Source organism: Monodon monoceros, unplaced genomic scaffold (genome assembly GCF_005190385.1).
Source record: "Monodon monoceros isolate NGI ecotype Baffin Bay Population unplaced genomic scaffold, NGI_Narwhal_1 Super_Scaffold_11, whole genome shotgun sequence".
Classification (NCBI taxonomy): Eukaryota; Metazoa; Chordata; class Mammalia; order Artiodactyla; family Monodontidae; genus Monodon; species Monodon monoceros.
In genome coordinates, this window is record NW_021703767.1 from 93,169,123 (window position 1) to 93,194,891 (window position 25,769).

Below are 25,769 nucleotides of genomic sequence, written 5' to 3' on the forward strand. Positions count from 1 at the left end.
TTCTTTGTCTCTTGTAATAGTTTTGTTTTAAAGTCTATTTTGTCTGATATGAGAATTGCTATTCCAGCTTTCTTTTGAATTCCATTTGCATGGAATATCTTTTTCCATCACATCACTTTCAGTCTGTACGTGTCCCTAGGTCTGAAATGGGTCTCCTCTAGACAGCATATATATGGATCTTGTTTTTGTATCCATCCATCCAGTCTATGTCTTTTGGTTGGAGCATTTAATCCATTTACATTTAAGATAATTATTGATATGTATGCTCCTATTACCATTTCTTAATTGTTTTCAGTTTATTATTTTACGTCTTTTCCTTCTCTTGTTTTTACTGCCTAGAGACATGCCTTTAGCATTTGTTATAAAGCTGGTTTGGTGGTGCTCAATTCTCTTATCTTTTGCTTGTCTGTAAAGGTGTTAATTTCTCTGTCAAATCTGAATGAGGTCCTTGCTGGGTAGAGTAATCTTGGTTGTCGGTTTTTCTCCTTCATCACTTTAAATATGTCCTGCCACTCCCTTCTGGCTTGCAGAGTTTCTGCTGAAAGTTCAGCTGTTAACCTTATGGGGATTCCCTTATGTGTTACTTGTTGTTCTTCCCTTTCTGCTTTTCATATTTGTTCTTTGTATTTAATTTTTGATAGTTTGATTAATCTGTGTCTTGGTGTGTTTCTCCTTGGATTTATCCTGTATGGGACTCTCTTTGCTCCCTGGACTTGATTAACTATTTCCTTACCCATATTAGGGAAGTTTTCAACTACAATCTCTTCAAATATTTTCTCAGTCCCTTTCTTTTTCCTCTTCTTCTGGGACCCCTATAATGAGAATGTTCGTGCATTTACTATTGTCCCAGAGGTCTCTGAGACTCTCCTAAATTCTTTTCATTCTTTTTTCTTTATTCTTCTTTGCAGTAGTTATTTCCACTATTTTATCTTCCAAGTCACTTATCCGTTCTTCTGCCTCAGTTATTCTGCTATTGATCCCTTCAAGAAAATGTTTAATTTCATTTATTGTGTTGTTCATGATTGTTTGTTCGCTCTTTTGTTCTTCTACATCCTTGTTAAACGTTTCTTGTATTTTCTCCATTCTATTCCCAAGATTTTGGATCATCTTTACTATCATTATTCTGAAATCTTTTTCAGGTAGTCTGCCTACTTCTTCTTCATTTGTTAGGTCTGTTGGGTTTTTACCTTGCTCCTTCATCTGCTGTACGTTTCTTTGACTTCTCATTTTGCTTAACTTACTGTGTTTGGGGGTCTCCTTTTCACAGGCTGCAGGTTCATAGTTCCCGTTGTTTTTGGTGTGTGCCCCCAGTGGCTAAGGTTGGTTCAGGTGGGTTGTGTAGGCTTCCTGGTGGAGGGGACTGGTGCCTGTGTTCTGGTGGATGAGGCTGGATCTTGTCTTTCTCTTGGGCAGGTCCATGTCTGATGGTGTTTTTTGGGGTGTCTGTGACCTTATTATGATTTTAGGCAGCCTCTCTGCTAATGGGTGGGGTTGTGTTTCTGTCTTGCTAGTTGTTTGGCATAGGGTGTCCAGCACTGTAGCTTGCTGGTTGTTGAGTGAAGCTGGGTGCTCGTGTTGAGATGGAGATCTCTGGGAGATTTTCGCCGTTTGATATTACATGGAACTGGGAGGTCCCTGGTGGACCAATGTCCTGAACTTGGCTCTCCCACATCAGAGGCACAGCCTTGACGCCTGGCTGGAGCACCAAGAGGCTGTCATCCACATGGCTCAGAAGAAAAAGGAGCAAGGAAGTAAGGAAGGAACGAAGGAACGAAGGGAGAGATAAAATAAAATAAATGTTATTAAAATAAAAAACAAAATAATTATTAAGGAAAAATTTTTAAGTAATTAAAAAAAAAGAAAGAAGAGAACCAAACCAAAGAACAAATCCACGAATGATAACAAGCACTGAAAACTATACTAAAAAACAAATGGACAGACAGAACCCTAGGACCAATGGTAAAAGCAAAGCTATACAGACAAAATCACACACAGAAGCATACTCATATACATTCACAGAAAGAGAAAAAGGGGGAAATATATACATATATATCTTTGCTCCCAAAGTCCACCTCCTCAATTTGGGGTGATTCTTGGTCTATTTAGGTATTCCACATGAGTATCTCTGGGGTCCGTGGTGATAGCCACGGCTCGCGCCGGTCTCTGGAGCTCCTTTAAGCTTGCTCTTAATCCCCTCTCCTCACGCACCAGGAAACAGGCAAGACAAAGTCTCTTGCCTCTTCGGCAGTTCAGACCTTTTCCCGGATTCCCTCCTGGCTAGCCGTGGCGCACTAGCCCCCTTCAGGCTGTGTTCACGCAGCCAACCCCAGCCCTCTCCCTGGAATCCGACCGAAGCCCGAGCCTCAGCTCCCAGCCCCCGCCTCAGCTCCCAGCCCCCGCCCGTCCCGGCGGGTGAGCAGACAAGCCTCTCCGGCTGGTGAGTGCCAGTCGGCACCGATCCTCTCCACTTTGCCCCCCGCACCCCTGTTGCTGCACTCTCCTCCGCGGCTATGAAGCTTTCCCCCTCTGCCACCCGCAGTCTCCGCCCGCGAAGGGGCTTCCTAGTGTGTGGAAACCTTTCCTCCTTCACAGCTCCCTCCCACTGATGCGGGTCCCATCCCTTTTCTTTTGTCTCTGTTTTTTCTTTTTCTTTTGCCCCATCCAGGTACGTGGGGAGTTTCTTGCCTTTTGGGAGGTCTGAGGTCTTCTGCCAGCGTTCAGTAAGTGTTCTGTAGGAGTTGTTCCACGAGTAGATGTATTTCTGATGTATTTGTGGGGAGGAAGGTGATCTCCCTGTCTTACTCTTCCGCCATCTTGAAGCTCCTCCCGTTTGTGCAAATCTTAACCTTAAAGTCACCATCGTGTTTTATTTTCAAACACATCATGTAACTAACCTAAAATTTTATAAGATTCTAGAATTCACAAACTTCTTTTCATGAGCACATTTGCTCTAGTTAACAGTGTTCATCAACAAAGTGAAAACTATTTTGATAGTCCTCACGTGGCTGTTTTTAGCCTCCTAATTTGTTGCCTTTACGTGCAAAAAGATTTCCACACACGTCGTTAAAAAATGGACTAGTTTAAGACCTAAAAGTGAGGAAGTCTAGGGAAATACAAGCTCCTGGTGAATATTAGATGTCCAAAAAATGTTAGAAATAATTAATTTTGAGGGAAAATGGAGGACTATCCACATTTCCAAATTCAACCAACACCATTTTAAGGGATTAAAGCTTATTCCTACTGATTCTGCTTCCCATAGACTAAAATGTAAAATTGACATTTCAGTCTTATTCTCAAAGCAACTTCCTTCAATGTTTTCTCACACTCTCAGTCCTACAGGTCTTTCTGGGGATCCTTGGGGAAGTCACAAAATAGGCCATTACATATAGGGCTACAAGTAGCAAGAGAGAAACCTGGAACAGGTCAGTTTGGAGAAGGTGAAAAACATAGCCTAGATGCCTACCCCTATTCATTTCACAGCTCTTGCCAGCCTGTGTTTGATATTTAAAATTTTCTCTTTACTCCTCTGGATTCCAGAAAGAAATCTCGTGTTGGGTGAGCCTGACTTGCTCTCACTCTCACAGTTTGCCTTAAAAGAGCTGACTACCTTACAAATAAAAGTACAACTCTCCTATCCATCTTACTTTTTCACAACTGACGAATGTGTATTTAATGGATATGGAATTTTCATGAATATTCCATTAATATTTTATATCATTGACAACAGAGTACTAGCCTCAACAAGCATTTTGCAGATTCTGAGATTGTACTGTTACTGCTGTATTTACCCAAACCCTTTCTCATTTCCTCTTTTGTTGCTATAGCAAGAATTCCTCATGTTCATCCTGTGACCTTTCCTGATTTTTCATAGAAGTCTGAAGAGCAGACATATGTTAAGTTACAACTGTTAAAGAAGAGATGACTCCTTAGTGGCATTGCCTATGCTCTGCTCACAGGTCAGAGCTGTGACATATACATTTCTTAAGAATCTTATTCACTGGAGGAAGTGCAGACCATGTGTCTTTCCTAGGTCACCTGGGGCAAAATAATTTGGTAATTAGATATACATGGTCTTATGGTATTAACAATTATTAAGCTTTTAATAGGAAAGATGATTTTCCCACAGAAGACAGTTAATTTCACAGCAGTATTTGTTTTTTTTTAAGTGTTTCACAATAAGAGATTAGGAGAAGAAAGAAATCTAATAATATAACTTTACTATGTATTTAACCTCATTCTTTTTGATTTTTTAGACTTTTATTTCCCATAAACTTTCCTTATAGAACCTGTTCAATACATACAGGCTCTGAGAAAGCAGTTTTTGGTTTTTGCTGAAAGAAAATAATATGAGAATAACATTGATAAATCACATATACAGACCCCAAAAAAGAAGGGGGAAAGGTATTTGGTTTTAAGACTGAGGGCAAAAGGATAGTGTGATATAATGGAAATTATTAAACAAGTATGTCCCAAGTGCCTCTTCATCTTCTTTCTTGTAGTTAAAGCCTTCATGCAAAGTTTACTTGTACAGTGGTCCTCAAACTGGTCTTCTGACCCCATTATATTTTTATACACTACTGAGGATCCCAAAGATTTTTTTGCTTTATGTAGGTTATATTTAGAAAGGTTTATCATATTAAAAAAAATTTTTAATTATAAACTTAAAAATATATAGTTACTAATTTAATAACAATAAACCCATTATACGCTAACATAAAATGCATACTTTATTAAAAATAAGTATATTTTTAAATGCTCACAGGAGTAGCGTTGTTCTACATTTTTGCAAATCTCTTTTTTAATATATGGCATCATAAAAGAAAACTGGGTTCTCATATCTGATTCTGCATTCAATCTGTTGCAGTATGGTTGAACTATATGAAGAAATCCAGTCTGACACAAGATGTATTGTTAGAAAAGGAAAGAGAATGTTAATAGACTTTTCAGATAATCCTGAATATTCTTCTTTGATACTATACCAAGACTTGACAAGCAGTAGTTTCTTAAAAATTAATTGCAATGTGGATTCTGAAACCATATCGATCAACTTGTACTCTGCTTCATTAAAAGCCATTGGTCTTCCTTACACTTTGAATGGGTTGTTTACCAATGCATGAGTTAGTAACATCATACACTGGTTATGTGGGAAATAATGCATCACTTGCAGATTTCTATTATGCAATAGTAAATTTCAAAAATCCCACATGTTAATATCACCAGTATCATCAGAAAAGTCTTTAAGCATTGGGTGGCTGTCAAGCTCACAGTGACAGATATAAGTTTTCCAAAATTCTAATTTTTGCTTGAAAGCTCAAACTTTTAGCACTGGCAATAAATACTGTCAGTTGTGTTCCTTTAAGTGACAGGCACACTCATTTCATTTTCAAGAAATGTATGCCAAATTCCAAGTCTGATAATCATAGTTTGCTAGTTGTTCTTCCAAGTAAAACATGATGTTCCATGGAAACAGCATCTAGGTCAGCTCACAGATGCAAACAATGGCATGAGTGCACAAGTGCTTTTCCTCAAGGTAGCCATCATAGCTTGTTATGCTGGACAGAAGGGTTTTCTGCATATGTCCCATCTCATCACACCAAATATTAAAAAGACACATACTCAAGGGTTGAGATATGTAATTTTGGGGGCGGCAAGTGCATACAATGGTGAAGAATACACTCAATTTCTCTACAACCGTTTGCTATCACTGATTTGATTCCTGCAAAAGAGCCATCAGTTTTACCCACCATGGCTTTTGCAACATCAGTGCGAATATCAACACAGTGAAGAAGGAAAACGATATCTTAACATTATTATAAAAATAATAATAATATTGTAACACCCCCCTTGGCAATCTGAAGACCACACTTTGAGAACCACTACACCAGTTTATAGCATACATACTTAGGATCCTCCCAGCCTTTGTATCTCTCATCTTTATTCAGAATAGTTGCAATGACTGTCTTCTTAAAAAGTGTTTCTAAATGAGGTATTACTTCACACCAGTCAGAATGGCCATCATCAAAAAATCTACAAACAATAAATGCTGGAGAGGGTGTGGAGAAAAGGGGACTCTCTTGCACTGTAGGTGGGAATGTAAATTGATACAGCCTCTATGGAGGATAGTATGGAGGTTCCTTAAAAAACTAAAAATTGAACTATCACGTGACCCAGCAATCCCACTACTGGGCACATACCCTGAGAAAACCATAATTCAAAAAGAGTCATGTACCACAATGTTCATTGCAGCACTAGTTACAATAGCCAGGACATGGAAGCAACCTAAGTGTCCATCGACAGATGAATGGATAAAGAAGATGTGGCACATATATACAATGGGATAATACTCAGCCATAAAAAGAAACAAAATTGAGTTACTTGTAGTGAGTTGGATGGACCTAGAGTCTGTCATACAGAGTGAAGCAAGTCAGAAAGAGAAAAACAGATACCGTATGCTAACACATATATATATGGAATCAAAAAAAAAATGGTTCTGATGTACCTAGGGGCAGAACAGGAATAAAGACACAGACGTGGAGAATGGACTTGAGGACACGGGGAGGGGGAAGGGTAAAGTGGGACGAAGTGAGAGAGTGGCATGGAAATACATACACTACCAAATGTAAAATAGATCGCTAGTTGGAAGCAGCCACATAGCACGGGGAGATCAGCTCGGTGCTTTGCGACCACCTAGAGAGGTGGGATAATCACAGTGGGAGGGGAGACGCAAGAGGGAGAAGATATGGGGATATAGGTATATGTATAGCTGATTCACTTTGTTATACAGCAGAAACTAACACAACATTGTAAAGCAATTATACACCAATAAAGATGTTTAAAAAAATGTTTCTATCATGTGCTTGCTATGTAATCCCTAAAGCCTTAGTAATTTCTTCCATAAAATTAAAAATCTTTTAACGAATGAACAAATCCTTAATAGGATTCTGCCTTCCCCTATAGTGAATTTATTACTTTAGCTAAGCAAATTTACATGGCACTTTTTATTACAGTTTACCATACTCTATCACCAAGATATTTGGGGGCCACTCTTCCAATTTGGATTTTCTACCTCTTCCCTAAATGTAATCACTTCAAAGTGCAGCTCAAGACTCACTTCGTCCAGACGTCTTTCCAAAGTTTGCAGTTTCCTGTCATTTTAGATCCTCTACACAAACCTTTTGGTTTTTTCCATTGCTTTCATGTGTCCACAACTGTTTCAAGTTTCCCTTTATTTACTGTTGGTTATGTGTGTATTTCTATAGTTTTTACAATTGGATTAAGACTTCTTTTGGAGGCTAGTTCTTAGAACCTAACATAGCTTTTTAAACAAACAAACAAACAAATATATGCTGTTGTATTATATTCACAGAAATGGCAGCACTTTTAAAGATATCTGGAAAATGTATTCTTTCCAAAGTAATGTGAGATGACACCTTTTTTGGCACAGGTCACAGCAGGTTGAGACACAGTACTTCCAGACAAAGAGAACTGGATATCAAGACAGGAGATTTAGTCACCTTTGTCAACAAAGAGTTAATAAACATATTAGAAAACCCCTTTGAATTTCAAAGAGAAGCCATTAACAGTCTCATTTACAGTATTAGTAATTAGTAGACTTCCCTAATTGGAGTCACTTTGAGTGGTGACTCCACTTATTTGGTCTATAAATAAACATTGTATCCAAAATCGAGAGCCTTTCCCATAATCAAAGTCCATATCCAATTCAAATTTGGCTTTCAATTTGTAAACTATAATACAGTATATAAACTAAGGGTTTGGCTGGAATGGTCACCCTATACATAAATGCAATGCTCGTTGTGGTACATTTCCACTAATTTTGTTAATTCAACAAAGGAAGATCACAGGCAATTGTCAGAAGTCCACATGTTTCATCAAGCATGAGTCACATTAATATTTATCCTTTGGTATAGGAGCAAAAGGGGGCTTTATCGTAGGTAAAGTACTGTTCCTGGAAGACATTTATTAGTCTCCAGATCAAAATATCATGATGTCAATATGAACAATTTTAATACTTAATATATGAATAGCTTTGACTGTGCTATCAAAAATCCCTCTAATTCTCATATTTTAAAAGAAATAAGCATCCCATTTCATTATCCAGTAAAACAATATAGTAGAATTCACTATAATTTATTTCAGTTCATTTTAAAGATTCTTGCATAATTGCTGGTTGAAGACAGCATGAAAAATAATAGAATGCAGGCAGACATTTATTTCCATACAATGGGGCTACTCAAAATATTAGTTTAAGTATGTATTTACCCTTCTGGTTCTTTTCTTTAGAACCTGTACAGTGTCTGGCACATGGTTTACTCTCAATAATTGTTGCTGAATGAATCATAAGTAATTTCTGGTAGGTTAGAACAGAGGGGAATTTAGTAATTGTACTTTTCAAAGCAATCATTCTAAAATGCAGCCCACCCAAGTGACACAGAGAATAGAAAAAAACATGTGCTATTTGTCATGCTGTTCTTGAGCCACCGCCACCACTGCTCCAACTCAGTATTACACAGACAGATGAACAGGGCTTTACATCTACAACTTTGGTTTCCGAAACTTGATAGCTTTTCTACAAGAGAGTTGATAGCTGGTATTTGGCTCATGAACCCTACAGAAAAGATAATAGGGCCAACACTGTATTCTTTTTTAAGAGAAAACGTCAAGAACAAAAACTGAAAATGTCAAAAGATAGGTTGATATACTGTATTACTTAAAGACTGTTTTGTTGGGAGAACTGACCAAGTGATTTACTAACAGCTTTTACTGGACAGTCTTTGGCTTACAATGTAGATGAAAAATAAATGGGAATCCGTTTCATGTTTACTCTATCTAGGTATTTGACAGATGGAGAAAAAAATGGGAAGACACAATTACAGTCTACAAAAATGTGGGTTTTTTTTCAGGTTTTCAAATTATGAAAACTAATTTTGTAGTGGGAATTTTTTTCAAAGGGTCTACTTATCTATATCTCTACATCCTTTTATTACATAAACTGCCTTTCATCCCTCATCACATCTGCACACAGGTAGGGATTATGAAATTGTGTAAAGCTGACATTCAAACGGCATATAGGTGCAAAAGTCAGTGGAGAGAAGACCTGAGTATATTCAGGTCAAAACACATGTAGATCTCCCAGCGAATCTTAGACAAGATTGGGTTCTCTGGTGGCTCCTGAGGAAGACTGTGTTCAGTCACTCAGTAACGTTGCTTTATTCCACAAACATTCATTGAATGCCCATTATGTGTCATGAATTTGCTAGAGGTCTCCAATACAGAGTAAATAATAGAGTGAAAAAACTAAAAGAAATAGAGAGAAAAAGAAATGGTCTCCGTTGGTCAAAAAAGGCGTATCATTGCACACTTCTAAAGATCCAGTAAGCTGCCATATTTTTGATGATTATTTGATATACGTTAACTGATGATATTCATGTTGATGAAGAATATGGAAGACTAAAATGAATATGGAAAAATATGGAAGCCCTAAAAGCTCCTTCTAAAGGTTCCTATTTCTTGGTATTGATGACCCATTAAATCTGTTATTTGATTCCCTTAATCTTCACTCTAGTTTTCTAAACAAGGAAATCTCATTCTCAAATTCTAAAGTAAAATATACTTAAACATTGATCCTAGTCATTATTTAATGTGTATTCACTATTAGCTTTATAACAAGGACATACAATATAACATCTCCCTTCTAACTATATATTTTTCAGAACTGTGACAATATAGCAATTTTTTAAGATATTTATCCTATTGACTCTTGGTCATGTCGAGAAATTAGGTATTTGTTGCTCACTTGAGTAATTCCATAATTCAATATTTTCCACATATAATTAATTGTAATTTGGGGGATAAAACATCAGGGATGATATTCAAGTTACTCCCCTATTTGGCTTCTTCTTTAAATTTGTTTTCTTCTGCTGTGCTATGTACATGCTGGGATCTCTAGAAATAGTTGAGAATGATTTCTTGTTGTTGTTTCCCTAAAGAGTTAAGTTTGCTTTCATACTTTTGCAAAAACATGCTTTGCCACTAATTTGGCAGAGCTATATGCATTATTTGACAACAATCTACTGTAAATTTCTTATTTCAAAAGCCAATGCTTTTAATTCTAATTTTATGCTCTAATACTTCATAAAATAGTTCCATTTATCCCATGTAAATTAAATTGGGTCATTTCATTGTTCTGTCTTGCTTGTCAATGTAAGATATTTAAAGAGAGTACATGGACTTCTCGATTCTTCTCAATACGTTAAGGACTGTTATACTTTATTTTGGCTTTTAATTCTAATTATCAATCTTTCATAGTGAAGCAAGTGACCAAATAAAATACAACCACTAAGATTTCATTGAACCCTTGTGTAGTGACAGCACTATTGCTTAAGTTTCCTTTACATTCCTATTCCTTTCACCCACCCAGGAATTCTGGTTACTAGATTGAGATTTGGTATTATACCAACAGTCCATGGGGAAAGAAGTTCTAAGAAGCAACCACATGGAACAATTGCTGATCTTTCTGTAAATCTGTTACTTAGGACACAGATTGTTACATTATAGGACATCTTTGGATAAGGTGATCTTTCCTGTTGTGCTACAAAAAATATTTGAATTGAGCAACTGGCTTATTTAAAACAAACTCTATGCCCTTCTTTCCATTAGCTACCAGCAAACCTAGAAGAAAACATGTAGTCCATGTCAACCAAACTCTTAGAATCTTGTGACACGTCTTTTATGTACTAACGTCATCTAGGTGTCAGCTTAACTTCCCTACATTTAATCTTGCTTTCCTCATTCAGTTATTTTTTTATTTTTAATTGTGATGAAACACATGTAATGTAAAATTTACCATCTTATCCATTCTTTAAATGCACATTTATTTTGACTTAACTTCATAAATATTCTATAAGCTGCCTTAAAATCTACCTAAAACAGAACATAAATAAATAATAAAATAATCACTCATTCTTCAATATTAGGTATTCTGAGATTTTTCTACAATATTTTAATTTTTTGGACCTTGTTATGAACTCTTTTTTTATTTGTTAATGGTATGAATGTAACAAACACTGCTTGCCTATCTGAACAAAAATTATCTATGTGGGGAGACAATTCTCCTTGGGTTGTAAACAAGGCATTGACTGGCCTTTGCTCTGAACTATCGTTTCAAAGATGACTGTGTGATAAACAACCTTGGAAGAAAAGGCAAGTCTGCTTATAGGCTTGAAAGATGAAGATAGTGTCTCCCTCTAGATCTATAAACAGGCATGCTTACAATCCATTATAAAACATCTGTATTCTCTAAGCTCAGGATTCCTCTCCTATAATGCAACCTACTGAAATATGAAGGCTGCACCTGGATTTCTTTGCATTGCTATCTGGGAATTTCAGCTCAAGGAACCAGTACAACAAAAGACTGATACATTAGCTACTGCTGTTGCTATGAGTAAGAAACTGTCCTTTGTCTCTAGCCTTGGAGGTTCAGGTCTTCTACAAGTACCCATGAAACTATGTCATGTTAACTTGTGAGCCTGAAAGTGGGGGGACACTCAGACCCTTCACAGTGATCAACAACGTATTCTAAGAGATTTTTTGTGAATATCCTTGAAAGTCATTTAGCCTAATCTCCCACTCAGTCAAGAATTTCTTCTACACATCCTGACAGATGGCATTCTAAATATCACTTCAGTGATTCCAGTAAAAGGAAACTCTTCTCAAAGCCTATTGCATCGCTGGTTATTAAGTCCCTCCTTATCTTGAATTGAACTATCTGTAACTCTATAATACTGGGTTTTGCCAGATCTCATCTGTTTTTACATAGAATAATTATTCTATTTTCCACATGGCAGGCCTTTGTATCTGAAAGTACTTACTTAGTCTCCACTAATCTTACTTTACTCTCTAAACATATCAATTTCATTCTATATTCTTGACACACTATGTTCTCTAGATCCACTGGACACTCTAGACACAACCCAAAATGGTTGTGATAGATGTGTCTATATAGCTAAAGCAGAATTCAGTGGAAATATCATTTATCATTTGAACAGAATGCCTTTGATTCATTTGACATAAATTTTATGTACAGTTTTTGTAGCTCTATCATATTGTCCTATCATGTTTAGCTTGTGATTAGTTAAAATATTCAGACTTTTTCCACATGGCCACACTCAAGCCATGATTATATTTGTAAAACTGATTTTTAGAATCCGTAACATAAGATTTTTAACCTGCCCATATCATTTTGAATTTTGCTTCTGTTATCAGTGGTATTATTCTTTGTTAGGTAAAATTTATGCCATCTAAAACATTTATAGGCATCCTTTCAATCTCTTAATCTTAGTTACTAATGGAAATATTATCCACAAAAAGGGCTAAGGACAAGCCATTAAACTTTCATAATAATCTAGACATAATAATCTAGACATAATAATCTATTGAATGATGCCATTATCCAGCATAAATATCACCATCTTATCCACAAGGATATCATGCTTTGGCGAAATAAAAATGTTTCATATCCCTGGCATTCTCTAGGTCTACCAACTATTTCTAAAAGAATATGTCAGCATTTCACTAATATATTAAGAAGAATGTCATTCAGGAGAATGAGTCACTGCTAGTTTACTTTGCTAATGACTAAGCAAGGTAAAGGAAACTGAATTTAGGAATCTTGGCCTAAATAAGAAATTGCTTCCCTGACCCCTAATCTCATAAAAAGACTAAAGCCTTAAGCCCCTGAAGTAGTGATAACTAATGTTCTCACTCACAGATTTCAGGCTTCTGATGGAGACGTAGAAGCAAAACACATCTGTCTCTGGGGCAACAGGTATGAAATTCTCCTGCCTCCACTGCCACTTTTGGATGTGGTTGGGAAAAGTCTATAACGTTATTGTGGTGATCGTTATAAACTTGTCAAAATGCATCAAACTGTACACTTTAAAACGGTGAATACTACTATATGTAGATTATACCTCAATAAAATTGACTTAAATAAAAGTACATTAAAATAAGAAGTTAATTTTCTAAAAATTAGAGAATAAATGGAAAGATGTAAAAAAAGAACATGAAATCAATATTGCCTTTAAAAACAAACTGAATTATGAAATGGTAATAATCACCATTAAAACTTAGGTCTAGAAAGATCTCCCAAGGAATGTGAGTGAAGTAAAGGTATCTATCTTAATCCTTGACTTTAACATTCTGTTTATCAATTTAATGCTTTTTTTGAATTAATCCAAGTCATCCTTACAAAAGAAAAGGACAAAGGACACAATCATGTTGATAGATCCAGAGGATGTTTGAAAAAAAAAGTAAGCATTTATTTCTGATAATTGGAAAATAATACTTTTTCTCAAATTAATTCATAATCATAATTATCAGTGAAGTACTAAAGCATCCCTAGATCACCTCACTTATTTAAATTCCTTTTAAAAAAATTTTAGCCTATGCAGTAAGACAAGGAAAAAAAATGTAAATATTGAAGAGCAGTACCAAACTTCACTATTTGCAGATGATGTGAATAAAACTAAATTACTGCAATATTAAAAAACAGAGATACAAAACTAAGTAATTTTAAAATACATATCTAAATGCTAGCAATAAGAAGTTAGGAAGTATAATAGAAAAAATCCCATTCTTATCAGACATACATGCGGTGCTTCTCAAACTTTACTGTGCATACAAATCACCTGAGGGTCTTGTTAAAATGCAGATTCAGTAGGTTTAGGGATCAAGACTTTAGAGGTCTAGTGAGCTCCCAGGTGCGTGAGTGCACGCTCACACACAGACACACGAATATTATCGGTATAATTCCCATCGATAATTTTTAAACTTTAGAATTAATAAGAAATTTATAAAACCTCTTTTTTTTAAACATGTTTATTGGATTATAATTGCTTTACAATGACATGCTGGTTTCTGCTTTATAACAAAGTGAATCAGTTATACATATACATATGTTCCCATATCTCTTCCCTCTTGCGTCTCCCTCCCTCCCACCCTCCCTATCCCACCCCTCTAGGTGGTCACAAACCACCTAGCTGATCTCCCTGTGCTATGCGGCTACTTCCCACTAGCTATCTATTTTACGTAAAACCTCTATTTTATAAATGGTAAAGGAAGGTTAAAATATTACTGGAAGACATAAAAGAATATTTGAATGAAGAGAATGTCAGGTTCCTGGATTGGAAGACTATAGTATAAAAATGTGTGTTCTTCCTAAAATTGCTTAATGCCTTTAACACCAATGAAAACCACTAAATGTGAGGGGTTTTGCAACTTTAAAAAATGAAGATTATAAAGTTCATCAAAGAATAAATATGCCATACTAGGTCAATTTTTTCACAAAGAGATCATTAGGCAGTTCTTTCCCTTCCAGAGATTAATGACAAGAATTAAAGAGCAGAAGCAAGAAGAACTACAATCCTGCAGCCTGTGGAAAGAAAACCACATTCACAGAAAGATAGACAAAATGAAAAGGCAGAGAGCTATGTACCACATGAAGCAACAAGATAAAACCCCAGAAAAATAACTAAATGAAATGGAGCTAGGCAACCTTCCAGAAAAAGAATGCAGAATAATGATAGTGAAGATGATCCAGGACCTTGGAAACATAATGGAGGCAAAGACCAAGGAGATGCAAGAGAGGTTTAACAAAGACCAAGAAGAATTAAAGAACAAACACCAAGAAGAATTAAATAACAAACAAACAGAGATGAACAATACAATAAATGAAATGAAAAATACACTAGAAGGAATCAATAGCAGAATAACTGACGCAGAAGAACGGATAAGTGTGCTGAAAGGCAGAATGGGGGAATTCACTGCCATGGAACAGAATAAAGAAAAAAGAATGAAAAGAAATGAAGACAGCCTAAGAGACCTCTGGGACAACATTAAACACACAAACATTGCCATTATAGAGGTCCCAGAAGGAGAAGAGAGAGAGAAAGGACCCGAGAAAATATTTCAAGAGATTATAGTCGGAAACTTCCCTAACATAGGAAAGGAAATAACCACCCAAGTCCAGGAAGTGCAGAGTCCCAGGCGGGATAAACCCAAGGAGAAACACATCGAGACACATAGTAATCAAACTGACAAAAATTACAGACAAAGAAAAATACTGAAAGCAGCAAGGGAAAAATGACAAATAACATACAAGGGAACTCCCATAAGGTTAACAGCTGATTTCTCAGCAGAAACTCTACAAGCCAGAAGGGAGTGGCATGATATATTTAAAGTGATGAAAGCGAAAAACCTACAACCAAGATTACTCTACTGGCAAGGATCACATTCAGAGCCTTCGGAGAAATCAAAACTTTACAGACAAGCAAAAGGTAAGAGAATTCAGCACCAACAAACCAGCTCTACAATGCTAAAGGAACTTCTCTAAGTGGGAAACACAAGAGAAGAAAAGGACTTACAAAAAAAAAAAAACCAAAACAATTATGAAAATGGTAAGGGGAACATAGATATTGATAATTACCTTAAATGTAAATGGATTAAATGCTCCAACAAAAAGACGCAGGCTCACTCACTGAATGGATACAAAAACAAGACCAATATATACGCTGTCTACAAGAGACCGATTTCAGACCTAGGGACACATAACAGACTGAAAGTGAGGGGATGGAAAAAGATATTCCATGCAAATGGAAATCAAAAGAAAGCTGGAGTAGCCATACTCATATCAGATAAAAGAAACTTTAAAGACAATTACAAGAGACAAAGAAGGACACTACATAATTATCAAGGGATCAATCCAAGAAGAAGATATAACAATTATAAATATATATGCACCTAACATAGGAGCACCTCAATACATAAGGTAAATGCTAACACCTATAAAGAGGGAATCGACAGTAACACAATAATAGTGGGGGGGGGCTTCCCTGGTGGCACAGTGGTTGAGAGTCCGCCTGCCAATGCAGGGGACACAGGTTCATGTCCCGGTCCGGGAAGATCCCACATGCCGCGGAGCGGCTGGGCCCGTGAGCCATGGCCACTAAGCCTGTGCGTCCGGAGCCTGTGCTCCACAACAGGAGAGGCCACAACAGTGAGAGGCCCGCATACTGCGAAAAGTAATAATAATAATAATAGTGGGGGACTTTAACACCTCACTTACACCAATGGACAGATCATACAGACAGAAAATTAATAATGCAGAGTGTCATACAGGAAACAATAGCTTTAAATGACACAACAGACCAGATAGATTTAATTGATATTTATAGGACATTCTACCCCAAAACAACAGATTACACTTTGTTCTCAAGTGCACAAAAAACATTCTCCAGAATAGATCAGATCTTGGGTCTCAAATCAAGCCTCGGTAAATATAAGAAAATTGAAACCATATCAAGCATCTTTTCCAACCACAACGCTATGAGATTAGAAATCAATTATAGGGGAAAAAATGTAAAAAACAAATACACATGGAGGCTAAACAATACCTTACTAAATAACCAAGAGATCACTGAAGGAATCAAAGAGGATATCAAAAAATGCCAGAGACAAATGACAGTGAAAACACAACGATCCAAAACCCATGGGACGCAGCAAAAGCAGTTCTAAGAGGGAAGTTTATAGCAACACAATCCTACCTCAAGAAACAAGAAAAATCTCAAATAAACAATCTAACCTTACACCTGAAGGAACTAGAAAAAGAAGAACAAACAAAATCCAAAGTTAGTAGAAGGAAAGAAATCATAAAGGTCAGAGCATAAATAAATGAAATAGAAACAAAGAAAACAGTAAAGATGAATACAACTAAAACCTGGTTCTTTGAGAAGATAAACAAAATTGATCAACCTTTTCAGCCAGACTCATCAAGAAAAAGAGGGAGAGGACTCAAACCAGTAAAATTAGAAATTAAAAAGGAGAAGTTACAATGGACACCACAGAAATACAAAGCATCCTAAGAAACTACTACAAGCAATTCTATGCCAATAAAAGGACAACCTGGAAGAAATGGACAAATTCATAGAAAGGTATAACCTTCCAAGACTGAACCAGGAAGAAATGGAAAATATGAATAGACCAATCACAAGCAATGAAATTGAAACTGTGATTACAAATCTCCCAACAAACAAAAGTCCTGGTCCAGATGGCTTCACAGGTGAATTCTATCAAACATTTAGAGAAATGCTAACACCCATCCTTCTCAAACTCTTCCAAAAAATTACAAAGGAAGGAACACTCCCAAACTCATTCTACAAGGCCACCATCACCCTGATAACTAAACCAGACAAACATACTACAAAAAATGAAAGTACAGACCAATATCACTGATGAATATAGATGCAAAAATCCTCAACAAAATACTAGCAAACAGAATCCAACAATACATTAATAGGATCATACACCATGGTCAAGTGGGATTTATCCCAGGGATGCATGGATTCTTCAATACACACAAATCAATCAATGTACTACACCATATTAACAAACTGAAGGAGAAAAAACATATGATCATCTCAATAGATGCAGAAAAAGCTTTTGACAAAATTCAACACCCATTTATGATAAAAACTCTCCAGAAAGTGAGCATAGAGGGAACCTACCTCAACATAGTAAAGGCCATATATGACAAACCCACAGCAAACATCATTCTCAATGGTGAAAAACTGAAAGCATTTCCTCTAAGATAAGGAACAAGACAAGGATGTCCACTCTTGCCACTATTATTCAACATAGTTTTGGAATTCCTAGCCATGGCCATCAGAGAAGAAAAAGAAATAAAAGGAATACAAATTGGAAAAGAAGTAAAACTGTCACTGTTTGCTGAGGACATGATACTATACATAGAAAATCCTAAAGATGCCACCAGAAAACTACTAGAGCTAATCAATGAATTTGGTAAAGTTGCAGGATACAAAATTAATGCACAGAAATCTCTTGCATTCCTGTACACTAACAATGAAAGATCAGAAATAGAAATTAAGGAAACAATCCCATTCACCACTGCAACAAAAAGAATAAAATACCTAGGAATAAACCTACCTAAGGAGGTAAAAGACCTGTACTCAGAACACTGTAAGACACTGATGAAAGAAATTAAAGATGACACAAACAGATGGAGAGATATACCATGTTCTGGGATTAGAAGAATCAATATTGTGAAAATGATTATACTACCCAAAGCAATCTACAGATTCAATGCAATCCCTATCAAATTACCAATGTCATTTTTTACAGAACTAGAACAAAAAATCTTAAAATTTGTATGGAGACACAAAAGACCCCGAAGAGCCAAAGCAATGTTGAGGGAAAAAAACGGAGCTGGAGGGATCAGACTCCCTGGCTTCAGACTATACTACAAAGGTACAGTAATCAAGACAATATGGTACTGGCACAAAAACAGAAATACAGATCAATGGAACAGGATAGAAAGCCCAGAGGTAAATCCATACACCTATGGTCAACTAATCTATGACAAAGCAGGCAAGGATATAGGCTGGAGAAAAGACAGTCTCTTCAATAAGTGGTGCTGGGAAAACTGGACAGCTACCTGTAAAAGAATGAAATTAGAACACTCCTTAACACCATACACAAAAATAAACTCAAAATGGATTTGAGACCTAAATGTAAGACCGGACACTATAAAACTCTTAGAGGAAAACATAGGAAGAACACTCTTTGACATAAATCACAGCAGGACTTTTTTTGACCCACCTCCCAGAGTAATGAAATAAAAACAAAAATAAACAAATGGAACCTAATGAAACTTAAATGCTTTTGCACAGCAAAGGAAACCATAAACAAGACCAAAAGACAACCCTCAAAATGCGAGAAAATATTTGCAAATGAGACAACAGCCAAAGGATTAATCTCCAAAATATACAAACAGCTCATGGAGCTCAATATCAAAAAAACAAACAATTCAATTAAAAAATGGGCAGAAGACCTAAATAGACATTTCACCAAAGAAGACATACAGATGGCCAAGAGGCACATGAAAAGCTGCTCAACATCACTAGTTATTAGAGAAATGCAAATCAAAACTACAATGTGGTATCACCTCACACCAGTCAGAATAGCCATCATCAAAAGATCTACAAACAATAAATGCTGGAGAGGCTATGAAAAAAAGTGAACCCTCTTGCACTGTTGGTGAGAATGTAAATGGATACAGCCACTATGGAGCACAGTATGGAGTTTCCTTAAAAAACTAAAAAGAGAATTACCATATGATCCAGCAATCCCACTACTGGGCATATATCCGGAGAAAACCGTAATTCAAAAAGAGTCATGTACCACCATGTCCATTTCAGCTCTATGTACAATAGCCAGGACATGGAAGCAACCTAAATGCCCATCAACAGATGAATGGAAAAAGAAGGTGTGGTACATATATACAGTGGAATATTACTCAGCCATAAAAAGGAACGAAATTGGGTCATTTGTAGAGACGTGGATGGAACTAGAGACTGTCATACAGAGTGAAGTAAGTCAGAAAGAGAAAAACAAATATTGTATATTAACACAAATATGTGGAATCTAGGAAAATGGTAAAGATGAACCAGTTTGCAAGGCAGAAATTGAGACACAGATGTAGAGAACAAACGTATGGACACCAAGCGGGGAAAGTGGTTGGGGGTGGTGGTGGGATGAACTGGGAGATTGGGATTGACATATATACAGTAACATGTATAAAACAGATAACTAATAAGAACCTCCTGTATAAAAAATAAATAAAATTAAATTTTTTTAAAAAAGGGTATGGGGCTTCCCTGGTGGCACAGTGGTTGAGAGTCTGCCTGCCAATGCAGGGGACACGGGTTCATGCCCCGGTCCGGGAAGATCCCACATGCCGCAGAGCGGCTGGGCCCGTGAGCCATGGCCGCTGAGCCTGCGCGTCCGGAGCCTGTACTCCGCAGCAGGAGAGGCCACAACAGTGAGAGGCTCGCGTACCGCAAAAAAAAAAAAAGGGGGGTATGTCATTTTAGAAAGAATTGAATAAAACAATAAAAGGATAAAAACTAGGCTTTACAATCAGCACTAGCATTTTCATGCCAAATATCTAACTGGGCATATTATAAGCACACAGTGAATGCTGCAATAATTATAAGGGAGCCAAAAGTAATAAACTGCCAAATATAATATCTCATCTCAAATTTCTAAACTTCCTTTTATAGGTAGACCTCCACCTGTCAGGGTAGACTGGGTCCTGGTCTTTTCGGTCCCTCTTCTGAAGCTGTGATTTATGTGGCTTAGTATAGGGTGGTGTTATGGTTTAAGAGAGGCTAGTCTAGTTTAGCAATAGTGATCTCTAAACTCATGTCCTCTAATGTATTTCTTCAGCACCAAAGAAAGGACTTGTAATTACAAGCAACTTTTAAAAAATCTATTCTTTTTAAAAATTACACTGAAACAGTGTTTATCTCATCAACCCTCACTACCCCCAAAAATCTCCTCCTCCACCAAGGCCACTCTGATCATTCCTCCTCTCCCTCCTCCCTCTATTGTATTAAACCCTTCTCTCACACTCCTGCCCACCACACCCCATCCTTTTCTTCAGCCTAATCCATTTTTATCAAAAGAACATGTCCGGCAAAGTGAGATTCTTTGGAGAATAGCATAGCAAAACCAAAATACCACATCATGGGCAAAGAGATGTCAAAGGCAAGAAATGGTCATTCAGTAAGGATTTTGTCTCATCACATTTGCAGACATTTGCTAAAAATGCATAAGTGAGTAAAGATTACAAAGTAAAAGGAAAGAATTAGCTACAATGTGGAAGAAAAAGTTCTGGTCAGAGTCGGAAGACCCAGGCCCCTAAACAGAGCACGGTTCTTTTCACTCTGATCTAATTTTACAAGATTACTTTTACACAGATAAAATACACAAACATGCTTTATAAATGTACTTTCTCCTGAATTAATATAAAGTATTAGTAGTAGATATTAATAGTTCAGTATGGATGTGGAATAAACTTATGTAATAGGCTTTAAATTTCCAATATTTTAATCAACAAAGCAAATGGTCTGTGTTCTTGGGAGATTAATGTATTCATTTGTACAAACTACTAAGCATAGAATGCAGTGAAACTTTACTAACTCAGGCCCCGCTAATTCAGAAATCATAGAGAAGGAGTAAGGTAAAATATGAAGTGCTGTAGCTAGAGATGGGAAACATAATAATAAACTTGAAGCAGCACTGCAACTAACTACTTTATGATTTTAGAGAGGTCCCTTAGCCTCTCTGGATTCTGCTCACTTGTGTTTAAAGTGAGCTGAATTATTCAGTCAATCCATCTCATCGTCATATAATTCTATGATCCTATGTACGTCAGATAGATGCTTCTTTTTTTACTTTATTCTTTCTATAAGCAATGTTTCTGGGAATGGAATTATTCTTGTCTGGATTTTTTTTAGTCTGGAGTTCATGAATAGCCTTAAGGGGTCACATGAATTACCTAAATTTGGGCAACCATGTTTATGTGCATTTTTCTGGACAGAGATCCATAGCTTTCATCCAATTCTCAAAAAGCTCTGTGAACCTCCCCAGAAAAGATTAAGAACCACTTACTTCAATAATGAACTAATTCCAAGTGATTCTCAGCAACTTGTTAAAAACAGGCTCACAAAAAGATTGCTTAATAATCCTGTGTTGGTTCTGTAACATTTGTATCTTACATCAATAACACAACACTCTATTATGATATAAGCTACACCTTAAAATTTAACAAATGGCTGTCTCCTCATTCGGGGATGAATCATGGTCTATATCTGTCTAGTTCACCTCATTATATCAAATGCCTTGAACAGTGCCGGGTTCTCAGTGAAGCAAGGAAGAGGAATGGCTGCCAGTTTATCTCTGGAGGAAGAGGGCAGCTATGGAGTGATCATCATCTCATCTGAGCTGGAACTGAGACTGCAGAACTCTGAGATAATGAAAAAATCAGCAAGCAAGGATAGATAATCTTATCCAAGAGTCAAGCCTTGTAATTTCAATAAAAGAAAATGGAAACCCAAAGTGAACAAGGGTCTTACCAAAAGTGGCAAGTTCAGGACCAGATTCCTTAGCCAATGGTACAGGGCTCCTTCCATTCCACTACATTGTCCATCTGGGGGAAGACAAAGAACCCAACGTGGAGTGCAAGCAAACATGTCACCCAAATTCCAGTTCCTTTCTTTTAACTGAAATTCAGCAGCTAACAATCTCCCCCTTCATTATAGGTAGACATACCATAAATATGTCTACCTGTGATCTTTGCCTGATTTATTAATATATAACAAACAAAATAACACCATGTCTTATATGTAATATAAGTGGATTCAAATTTGTTGCCATTGTTATATCTATAAAAGTTAGCCTGTGCTATAAATAAAATTGCTTTTATCATGCAAACTTAATTTTTCAATAATGCTTGTTTATTTGTCTTAACTGACAATTACAGGAAGAAAAATGATCCATTTACTGGTATCTTTTAACATATATAGTATGTAAAATTGAATGAATGTTATTTCATTCCTATACACTTCTGGTAATTGACTTTTAAAAGCTTAATAACATTTGCATTTCTTTTATCTTTTCAGGAGCATTGTTTTAAACCCAGCCTATTTCCGAAATCATCTTCGTCAGGCAACAGTGTTTAGATGTCTGGAGAGATATTCAGAAGCTGCCCGGTATGTTTGTTATAACTTTTGTGAAGACTTATTTCAAGTTAAGCTAATTTTATTCTCAGCTTCTGGTAATAGCGTAATAGAACTTTCCATTTCTCACATGGAATATGATTTTACCAGAATTATTGTCTTATAAACATCAAACCAACAATTGTTGACTATCTTTTTCTTTAATTAAAGCCACTCTGTGTTCATAGCTCTTAGTAAAATTCAAACTTTCCAGCCATGAGGTCACTGATAATGATGGGAGAACTTCCAGGGAAGATTAGAAATGAACTTGACCTCTTGCTCTCAAGTACATTCCTGATCCTGGTTGTAAGGACACAATTTTGTGGCTATCTCTTTCTTGAGTTCTGGAAATAAAATCTAACCCACATAAAAAGGATACCAGCTGCCCATTTCTAGAGAAGACGGCATCAGTTATAACACCAAAGGTTGTCAGAGGTGTCCTAAAGTGTTGTCTCTTGGACCCACAGTATGTTTCATAAAAACCTGGGGAAGAAGCTCCTGATATTCTCCTCCCCAGAACCTAGACTTACGGCAAAGAATTGCAAGATTTGTGCAACAGCCTCTATGCTACACTCAGAATTCCTTTGCACCTGTGACAACCAACGCTTTTTATTCCTGAGTCAAGATCGTCATATCAGACTCCCCTTCTCTTTGATAAATTCTCTCAAACAATTTCCTTCATCTCTCAATGTATAGGTACCTATTGTTTCTTACCCATCCACTTTACCACCCCAGGAATTTATCAAGAAAGTGTGAGTGGTTTCTATACATACTCCAACCATAACTCCTAGGGAGAAAGCCACAGTAATAGGAATGGGGAGCCTAGGTTGCTGGTGGCTACTATCTCTAGAACATTTGCAAATAACATTTTCTTGGAAAATGAAGTTTAAGAAATTTAAATAGATAATAGAATGATTCCATAAAATTAATACCATGAGTTTGACATGAATTCCATTTTATAAGTTGGTCTTAGGAATTGCTTGAACTCAATTAAACGATGGATACGGAAGGCAGAATTAATCTCAACTACTCTCACTTTGCAGTCAAACAACCAATATGCCACAATATCTATTTACCTGTATGTCAGTGTCCACTTTTAAAAATTAAAATAGGTCTCTATCAATCTCGTTTTTACATTCTATTTTTCCTTATACTCTTTTCCTGAATGTTTTATCTTACATTACCCACATACGACTTCTTCCTACTTTTTTTTTTTTTTTAGTCCTACTTTTCATTTTGTCTACTGAGTTGTCCCTGTGGCTTATTTTCTTCCCACATACACTATGCGAATGAGAGGGAATTTAAGCGATGATAGTAAGCTTCCTTCTGTCCCACGCTTTGTAAAGGTCACTAGCTACAAATGAAGCTAATAAGCTCAGCATAAACAGATACAGTTATCTGTAAAATAGTTTCCTTTAAGAGGTGGTTCACTAATGTGTCTTCTGACTCTAATCAAGAGATAATAGGAGAAAGCTAGATGCAACTTCAGAACTAGATTGTAACTAGTTAAAGCTGCTAGTAGTGTGCTGGGTTAGCTTGTACAGACTCTAGAGAGCCCACTGTTAAATATTCAGGAATATTGGGAGAGCCAGTTGTTAACTGTAGGAGAAATTAGCATTGCTGGGAGAATTTACACTATGAAAACTGGCAAATGCTACAAACCCAGGATTTTGGAGTTTGCGGGAGAGCCAGATACCAGTAGATCACTGACTATAACTTAATTGTATCAGCCTAACTGCTTGAGTTAAAGTGGTGATAAAAGTTCTCTATAGTTCCTAAAATAAATGAATAAACAATGAGAACTTGAAAATTAGGAATTTGTCAGTGCTTACCATGTAATATTGGCACTAAATATCCATTTACCTTGACATGTATATCCCTGAAGTGCAATAAGTGTATCTGTGTAATATCATTTGTTGACTAACTTGACAATGATCCTTGAGAAAATTCCTGATAATTGTTGGCTATAGTGGTGTGGACTTTCCAACAGAAAAGCAGATACAAGTGTTTTCCATCTTGGTTTCCTTGGCAATTATAATCCTTAATGCCGAGTATTAGTCATCCTCTTTTCCCCTCAAGGGAAAGAATACTATGAACCATGAACACGAATATCTTAGTTTCTCTTAGCTATTTGATTTCTAGAGTAAAACACTAAACACAAATCAATGTATTAAGCATTCATATTTATCGATCAATTGCTTGGATACTTCGATAGTTTGGTTCAGGTCTCTTACAAGCACATTATATTAAAACTAATTGAAAAAGCCCACATATCAAGGTTATTTCCTCTAAGAAGCCCATCAATCACGTTTCTGAGATTGAGAAGCACCCACCAAAGAATGCCATTACCATGTAACTTAGGAAGTCTTAAAACCATGATTCCCAGTGAAGTAGATCATCTTCCATCTGGTCCAAGACAGTGCATTTACAACCAGTCCCTGGAAGCTGGGTTATCTAAAATTTTCTCAACCCTGGTTGAAAAATAAATATAAGAGTGTGCACATAGTAGTAAAGTCATGTGATAGGGTCATGCCTCCTACAGTGAAGATTCACGAGGCACAAAACAGATGACATTGCACCGAATCTTTATTTAAGACCACCCTGTGTAAGAGGAAGCAAACAGAAGGTAACACTAAGCGAGAAAACACAACAAAGCCTCTTTATCCATCACTAAGGAAGAATTAGCTGTGTGTTTCTACATACGTGAACTAGACAGGAGACACTAGAGCAGGAATAACACATTCAAATGCTTACAAAGCCCACGCATATGGTGTGTGAATTATAAGATAAAAGGGTGTTGTATGAACTACAGAAGACTGGAGCTCACTAACTACAGTGACTGTACAATTTCTCTCTCAGACTGAACACTGTTGAGGGTGAAAGTGGGCACACGTAAGAATTATACTAGGAAAACAGGCATAAACCAGGACTATCATTAGCACACTGGCCATGTAGTCACCCTACCACTGGCCCTTCTGAAGGGAGTAGCCTTACTCAAGTCCAGCTAATGCTACTGTATAGAAATATAGGTTCAGTGTTGCAGATTTTTCAAGAAATAGTATAATAATTCAGAGCTTTCCAAGAAATTTCTTGACTTTTAATTACTTCAAGTTTTTC

At 36.6% G+C, this 25,769-nt stretch overlaps 1 protein-coding gene across 1 annotated transcript in view; it reads left to right on the forward strand.

The window, feature by feature from the left end:
- SPATA16 (spermatogenesis associated 16) overlaps positions 1-25,769 on the forward strand; it is a 223,157-nt gene that overhangs the window by 75,721 nt on the left and 121,667 nt on the right. Inside the window, exon 3 of the mRNA XM_029215182.1 lies at positions 22,557-22,646. Within this exon, the coding sequence (XP_029071015.1) occupies positions 22,557-22,646 (90 nt within the window). The remainder of the gene's footprint in view (positions 1-22,556; positions 22,647-25,769) is intronic.